Raw genomic sequence first — 8696 nt, 5'->3', positions numbered from 1 at the left:
ATCGGGATTTTCTCTTTACAGAAAGAAGAAGTACAACGGAAGAGCACCTAACTTGAAATGTAAACAGTAATCTTAAATTCTGCTTAATGATCGGATATGCCTCTGTGTCTGCTTGCACTGACACTGTGCCCTTATTTTGCCGATGTTTTCAAAAACGTTTAAGTTAAGCTCATTCCAAAAGTATTAATATATTATACGCTTACTCCAAGAGCAATGGAGCCTGCTAACCAATTGACCGACACATGATGCAGGGCATACGTTTTCATATTGGGGACTGTGCGTTAGCAAACAGCGTTTGTTTATTTGAAGGATGACCATGCTCAGGTTATAACCAGAAATTCGTTGAATTGACCGAATTCAATAGCGTTTACAGGCGGGTGGCGTGGCTTCTAATGAAATTGCGTCACAATCCATGTCATTGGGATTCCGCCAGATGCAATAAAGTAACTGGGCGATTGACGTTCACGTTTAGAACGAATTATTTAATGACATTTCTGCAAGGTGCAATATTATTAAATCTATGTTAAAGGCAATCCAGAAATCTTGATGTTCTACTAATGTAACCCAACCATCTTCCTTTACTGTGGGTTTTGTGGAGTAACTTTTCCATGTTTGTTTTTAAAGCCACACACATTGAAATGCAATACATGTTAATCAATACATATAGACGCAATTTGAAAGTGTGCAAAATTGTCATTAAATATATAGCCTAGTTAGCAAGTAATGTATTATTTTTCAAACGGTACCGCTTTTAAAACCAAAAGTATGATTCTATTCGTATACGTCCATTTCGACAGACGCGATTATGATTAAGTTAGAAAGCGCAAAAAAGACGGATATCTACTTTGTACCCACCAGATATATTCTAATTGGCATAGATTAAATTAAATCTATAGCCTAGTTAGAGAGTAATTCATTGTTATCCCCCGTCAGAGGCGGAGGGATATTGTTTTGGCGTTGTCCGTCCGTCCGGCCGTCCGTCCGTCCGTCCGTCCATCCGACGTCCGTCCGTCCGCCCGGCACGTTTGTGTCCGGAGCCATATCTTGGAAGTGCTTTGGCGGATTTCATTGAAACTTCGTATGAGTATATATATATATATATATGCTTAAGAGGATGATTCACGCCAAATGGCATTGTACACCATCTGTTAAAAACAGAGTTATGGCCCTTTGTATCTTGAAAAAAAATGCTTTTTACTATAGGCACTTTTGTGTCCGGGGCCATATCTTGGAAGTGCTTTGGCGGATTTCATTGAAACTTGATGTAAGTATATATATGCATAAGAGGATGATGCACACCAAATGGCATTGTATTCCATTTCTATAAAACAGAGTTATGGCCCTTTGTATCTTGAAATAATGATTTTTACTATAGGCACTTTTGTGTCCGGAGCCATATCTTGAAAGTGCTTTGGCGGATTTCATTGGAACTTCGTATGAGTATATATATGCATAAGAGGATGATGCACGCCAAATGGCATTGTATACCATCTGTTAAAAACAGAGTAATGGCCGTCTTTATCTTGAAAAAATGTTTTGTACTATAGGCACTTTTGTGTCCGGAGCCATATCTTGGAAGTGCTTTGGCGGATTTCATTGAAACTTGGTATGAGTATATATTCCCCGCCAGAGGCGGAGGGATATTGTTTTGGCGTTGTCCGGCTGTCCGTCCGGCTGTCCGTCCGTCCGTCACTTTTGTGTCCGGAGCCATATCTTGGCTGTGCTTTGGCGTATTTCATTGAAACTTCGTATGAGTATATATATGCATAAGAGGATGAATCACGCCAAATGGCATTGTACACCATCTATTAAAACCAGAGTTATGACTCTTTGTATCTTGAAAAAAGGCTTTTTACTATAGGCACTTTTGTGTCCGGAGCCATATCTTGGAAGTGCTTTGGCGGATTTAATTGAAACTTGGTATGAGTATATATCCCCCGCCAGAGGCCAGAGGCGGAGGGATATTGTTTTGGCGTTGTCCGGCTGTCCGTCCGTCCGTCACTTTTGTGTCCGGAGCCATATCTTGGAAGTGCTTTGGCGGATTTCATTGAAACTTCGTATGAGTATATATATGATTAAGAGGATATTGCACGCCAAATGGCATTGTACATCATCTGTAAATAACGGAGTTATGGCCCTTGATATCTTGAAAAAATGCTTTTACCTATAAGGTTATAGCATCTCCATTAACCCATTCAGCCCTAGCGTCGTAATAAAAGCGTCCAATTTATCTACAGTGGAGTTCCTAGCGTCGTATATAAATGCGTCCAATAATCTACAGTGTGAATTCATGGCGTCGTAAATATACGACAACTTGGATGTATCTCTGAATGCCTAATGACTTAAAAATGCGTCTGTTTAATTTAGTATTTAAAAATATAGTTATTTATTTGCAGTTAGTTTTCCAACGTAAGGAAATTGTTGTATCAAATACTTTCTCAATCTGAAAATTAATTTTGCTTGACTATTTGTGGTCAAAACATGTGAAAATAAGACAAAAAATATATATACATTGCAAGTACATGTACTGTCAACTCATGTTTTTTTCTAATAAGGATATTTATTTGCATTCAATTTAATTTTTATAAAGTTCTGATATAAAAATAATAAGATGTTCTCAAACCGTCCGATTTGCACCCTATCCTCAAACAAAGCATATGTTGCGGGGAATATCAATTCTACGAATTTGCTTGTTTTTTAAACGGTACCACTTTTAAAACCGAAAGTAGGATTTCTAGACGTATACGTCCATTTCGACAACCGCATTCATTTTTAAGTTTTAAAGCACAATAAAGACGGATTTCTACCTTGTAAACACCAGATATATTCTAATTTGCATAGATAAAATATGTTTTTTTATTGATACGTACATTAACTATGCCAAATAAGTTGTGTGGCTTTAATGTACGCATATCTTCGAATGTGTAAAAAGGCCTGTACATGCCTACACATAATCCAAATACATAAAAAGTGATAGTTATATGTTTATTTCACTATTTAATTACCTTCAGTGCGCATCTATTATGATTAGTTATGCTTTTATTAAAGCGTGCGCTTTTAGTGTTATGGTTAAAGTAAGTATTATTAATACAGCACCCCTTACCTCTCTATATTGTCGTTAGTCTTTCGTATAAGTATAATTTAGCTTCTTAATTGTACTTCTATGAAAGATAAACACAACCGCTGCCCCTTTTTTGGCCTCAGTTGGTTCTTATTTGTCACATGATGGTTCATAACTAGTTTTATTGGCTCGCTCTGTCTAGCAGTATTGCGCGCAATTCCGGCAAGGATGTTTCCCCCCCCCCCGACTTTTAAGTGCGTTAAGTGTATCTTGTTCACGTTTTGTGATTCTAACAACAACCAATGAATGGCGTGAAAGTTAAATTTGCTGCAGTTAAGAGGGGACTAGGGCTTGCATTCAACAGTGTAATATCACAACGAATATAAAACAATGATTGACCCAATTACTCTAATTAATGTTGTATGCCCTGACACATTTACAAGCGAACAATCATCCCAGAAAAACTGTGCATACATGAGCCTTTCTCAGAGTAAACATTATCTGTAGACGTTGACTTCACCCAGACTTTGTCTCCCAGAGCTAGCAGAGCAAACGCCCGCACACTAAAACACCCTTCACCATTTTTCTGAAGTGACATAGTCAACACCCTTCCTTCTTTAACGATTTGAAAGTGATCCAGATGTTTGTAACCTGACCAATACTGCAGCGTGAACATGTATACTCCAGCTTCTGCAGCCATGAAGTACCCAGTGCTAGGATCATAGCCGGAAACCTCGTTGTGCACGACTAATTCGAAAACGACTTTTTCGTTTATTCCATATTCATAAAGTTTTTTATATCCTTCACCGTCTCGGACTACAGGCCGTTGCACATGGAACATAACCTGATGCATGACACTTTTTCCTGAAATTTGGTAAATCATTTTTTATTTTCTTGTTTACGCAAAAATACGGGCGATCACTTTGTCGGGGCAGCGGGAGAAATGGAATCGGCAGTTATATATCCGTAGTATGGAGTATAGACATTTTTAAAGTATGGATTGATATTCTAATTACTGGCCGAAATAAAAAGCCTGTCGAAAAGATATATCATAGATATATTGTCAATGTAAATTATGAAGGTAAAATGTTATGTGAAAACAATTATGTACAAATTGTACGTAGAGGACACGCCAATGTAATTTGTGACAAGTGTACAAACCATTAGCCAAAATTGATTACCTTTCGGTTCAATGAGCCGCGTGATTGAAGAGTTCATTTTATCTAAAGTTGCAGTTATATTCTTGGTAGCAGTATCGATGAAAGACTCGACCTTATCAAAGTAAGTGCCAGCGAGTGTCGTTATTGTGGAGTTCATTTCTCTAACAGCCCCATAGTTAAATAAAGCAGTATCAATAAAGGCTTCCAACTGTGCATGTAAGGCTTCGTTGAGCTTGACACTGTCATCCTTTATCCTTACATGTGTTTCAGTTATATTTTCAAACGTGTCGTTTAGTAATTTTTCAACCCTAACAACTCTTTTAAGTAGCTTTTCCTCGCATAAACCTACAGGAAATGTGCGATCCATGGACAACAAGACCCCTACCAGTATTCCGGACAATCCAATTAACACTAAATTCCACATACTTGTATATGTTCATAAGTGTGTCGTCTTAATCAGCAATGCCGTCAGGCTATCTTCGATATTATTTACGAGTGATTACTTTAGCGTACACTTTATATTTGACCTCAAATCATTGCACAAACAATTCCTTATCACTTGAGAAAATGATAAACTCCGTTCTAGTTTTTAAGCACATAAGTTCAGAAGTTATTTTAACTAATACGGTTGGGTATTTTATGAATAGTTTATGAATAGTTGTTTTATTTCTGTGTGGCGTATTTATCAATAATGAAGCTCCACTCCAAGTCGTCAATCGATGAAGAATCGATTTACACATGACAAGTGTCATACACCAATTATAATTGAAATTTGATAATAGTCACATTAAAGCGAATATTACAGTTCGTTGCCCCAAATAAAACAACTCGTTCTTTAAACGTTAACATTAAACAAATTGTCACATAAAATACTTTTTGAATTTATACCTAAATCCGTTCACCCTAATAGTTTTTTTTTTTTTTAAACCATGTATGTAAAAAATCAATAAATGAAAGCATTGTTTTAAATAAATATACAGGAGATAACATATAATTACCGGTAAATCGACTTGGCACGCGAAAAGTACTCATGTACTATGCGTGCCAATGCTCGGCAAACAGTTCATTATGTGATCGTTATTTTCACTTAACTTCAGTCTCAGTTTACCTTGTTTCATAACATTATGTTCAATTTATTAATGTCGTAACACAGTAAATATGTAACTGATTATATATGGATGTCTCATGGAGATTTGATTCAAATGCAGAAGTTATAGTTATGGTATTCTTTTATTTAACTTCTAGATGTATTCGTCAGCAAATTTCATGCAGCGTCAGCTTTAAAAAGAAAATGCGTGCCGCGTATTATGTTACGTTCTATGCTTACAAATCATACCTTTGCTAGAGAAAGATCAATAAAAGAAAATCTTAGTTTGACAGTGTCTTTTGAATCTAATACTGGTTACATTAATCTAATAGTGGTTGCAATACATATCTGTTTTCAACTTGGTTCGCTTATATTTAAACAATTCAATGTTCAATGGCCTTTTAACGTTTTGGTAAATTGACAAAATTAAAATAAGTTGTTTCAGATTCGCACATTTTCGTTTAAGTTATGATATTTGTGAGAAAATAGTAATACTGATCATTTAACATGCTCTAAAATATCCATAATATGCATTTTTTGACGATTTGAAAACCTGAAAATTATAAAGCGTTGCAAAGCGAAACGATTGAATAATTTTGAAAGTTCTGTTGTTGTCGTTATATTTTGTGAAACTACGAGGATTACTTATATAAGTATATAATACATCCGCTCATAGCATGAGCACGGATGGTCGAGTGGTCGAAGAGGGAGACATTTTACTCCAGGACTCCAGGGGTAAGTGGTTCTAGCCCAGTTAGTGGTTACTTTTTTTGTTCTTTTTTTAATTGTGTTCTTGTTATTTTACTTGAGATTTTAAGATCAAATGTTAAATTTATCAATACAAAACATTTAATGACAAGCTTCAATACATGCCAACATCTGTGAAAAGTCCCCTTTAAACATTAAAATGTTGTTCAATACGTCGTTAGACGTTACAAAGCTAAAGTAAATAATGGTATATATTTGATAACGTTTACCACCATTACCGACCGCTTTACCTGTGTGGTTTACCTGGTTGAATGTTCGTTCTTGTTTCTTTTTAATTCGATTATTGTGAAATGTTATCGAGTAAATAAAATATATATAATTATGAAGAAACATGTGTTGCAAAAAGATTTGATGACTTCTGTCATTGAATATGCTATAAAACTGGAAAGTAACTTGAATATAATAAAAAAAGTTGACAATTGAAGGGACCTTTCACAGATTTTGGCATTTATTGTAGTTTGTCATTAAATGTTTATATTGATATATGTAAACATAGGATCTAAAAAGCTCCAGTAACAAAACAAAAATTAAATTAAAGAAAGTAAAAAAAAAATTACCCTCAACAGGTTTCGAACCACTGACCCCTGGAGTCAAAGTCTATCGCTTAGACCACTCGACTATCTGTGCTCATAGGTGCATGGGTTATTTTATACCTTATATAAGCAATCCTATTGGTGTCAAAAAATATATCGACAACAATAGAACTCTCCAAATTATTAAATCGTTTCGCGTAGCAACGCTTTATAATTTTCAGGTTTCTAAATTGTCAAAAGATGCATGTAATGGATATTTTAGAGCATTTTAGATATGTTCAGTAATTCTGTTTCCTCACAAATATCATAACTGCAACGAAAATTTGCGAGAATGAAACAAATTTTTTCAATTTTGTCAATTTTCCAAGACGCGAAAAGGCCATTTTGAAAACCAGCCTATCTTTAAAAAAAAAAAATTAGATGTCAGTGGGGACAAACGACAGATTTGACCAAATTGATATTCGTTCACCTATGCCTTTTTGTGAATTAAGCGTTTTTATTAGGGGACAAATCATATCGTTTTAATCAGAAGTAACATCTTGTGATTATTTCGTGAATTATCTTACTGTATAAGCACATTTATTGTAAAAGAAATATTTTGAGAATATTGAGAATTCTGATGTTTTATTTGATTTATTTAGTATAGCATATTTTGGGTTAAAATCGTACAATATGTTTTATTGAGGTTGCCGACATCCTAAGTGAGTTGGTTTCTTATATATTTACGTGTTTTATAGAATGTGTATATGTTCTTTACATATTTGGGTTAAGTTATATACGTTGATTTTTTTAATTATCAAAGGAACGTTATCTAGCAAATGAAAGTCATGTGATGATTCAAATATCGTGCATTGGCTCCACCTCCTGTCCTAAGCGGAAACTCATTGGCATTGGCACCATCTCTTTTGGAAAAATACAAAATTATCTATTAGATCTGAGTGGATAAGATTTGAAAGAGGCAAATGTGTTTGCGCATGTAGCAACTAGTATATGTTGTAATGTCTTAAGGGTAACCATCTGGTGGAGATTTTCTCATCACACAGACAAAAACATCAATTTGCTTTCAAAACCTTCACCATAGCACAACTTACAAAGGTCCCCATGTTTCTAAACGGGTTGTGATTGTATGTTTCTGTTCATATGTAGATCAATTTATCTTCGCTCAATCGCACTCAATCGCCCGATTTTTACAATAATGCGAACTATGTTGAATAAATATTAAAATATACTTACCCTGTAGAAGTATCATTGAAATTTTAAAACATCCGGTCCTTAGCGCCACCTTGGAAGTAGCAATAGCTAATTTATTAATGCATCGCCAAAAAGAGGTGGCGTCCGTGATTAACGGCCGTTGAAAATATGTTATGGATCCATTCTGGCATTGCATGTATGCATCAATATCATTTGCCACTGCCAGCCGATATTGATATAAACTTCTTTCTGCATATCATGTTATGTCGATAAAGATTGCAATGTGCATTCCTAATTACAACGTCTAGACATCATGCTCAATAACGTATTATGAAGCAGACCGCAAATAAATATCGCCGAAAATGGAATAACGAATGACGACGTATATTATACAACGATTGTTGATTTGCATTGAAGTACAGATATTTTGCGCCATGACATTAATTCATTGTGATATGTTTTGGTGGAAAAATACCATATTAATTTATTCAATGGTTTTAAAGCCATATAATAATATACGGTTAAGCAGATTCTGTTGAAATACTGTATATTCTTAATATAACTGCTTTGATGTTTATACAAAAGACCGTTTTGGATAGAGTAAATAAACAAGGTTATTGACACAAATATACTCGCGTTCTTAACAGAATGACCCTTTATCTGAAAAGTTTGGTGAAGATTGTTAAAAGTAAATGAGTGAAGAGAGCTGAAACGACGATTGTTTTGTATAAACAAAGGGCAATAACACTGAATTGCCTGTTGCAGATCGGCTAATCATCGATCTTTGCCTTCATTTCATCTCATTTACAGACAGTTTGGTGAAGATTCGATGCAAACTTTACTGTTTAAAAAGCTGAAACGCTGAATTAGCCGCCCGTCAGATCGGCCATCCGCCC

The 8696-nt window shown here is 35.2% G+C and overlaps 1 protein-coding gene across 1 annotated transcript; it reads right to left on the bottom strand.

The window, feature by feature from the left end:
* Positions 1-2630: 2630 nt before the first annotated feature.
* Positions 2631-4911, bottom strand: LOC127835108 (uncharacterized). Its single transcript, XM_052361423.1, has 2 exons — positions 4243-4911; positions 2631-3925 (listed from the first exon to the last, which is right to left on the bottom strand). The coding sequence occupies exons 1-2, from the start codon at positions 4643-4645 to the stop codon at positions 3498-3500; spliced, it is 831 nt and encodes a 276-aa protein (XP_052217383.1). The 5' UTR covers positions 4646-4911; the 3' UTR covers positions 2631-3497.
* Positions 4912-8696: the final 3785 nt, after the last annotated feature.

This window comes from Dreissena polymorpha, chromosome 6 (assembly GCF_020536995.1).
Source record: "Dreissena polymorpha isolate Duluth1 chromosome 6, UMN_Dpol_1.0, whole genome shotgun sequence".
NCBI classification, from domain to species: Eukaryota; Metazoa; Mollusca; class Bivalvia; order Myida; family Dreissenidae; genus Dreissena; species Dreissena polymorpha.
Note: the sequence above shows the minus strand (reverse complement) of the source record. Positions and strands in the feature narration are given on the sequence as shown.

Excerpts from the sequence above, each read along its gene's own strand:
- LOC127835108 (XM_052361423.1), bottom strand. The coding sequence starts at position 4,645 with ATGTGGAATTTAGTGTTAATTGGATTGTCCGGAATACTGGTAGGGGTC. Across the intron at positions 3,926-4,242 it reads GCGGCTCATTGAACCGAAAG|GAAAAAGTGTCATGCATCAG; the intron begins GTAATCAATTTT and ends ACCAAATTTCAG.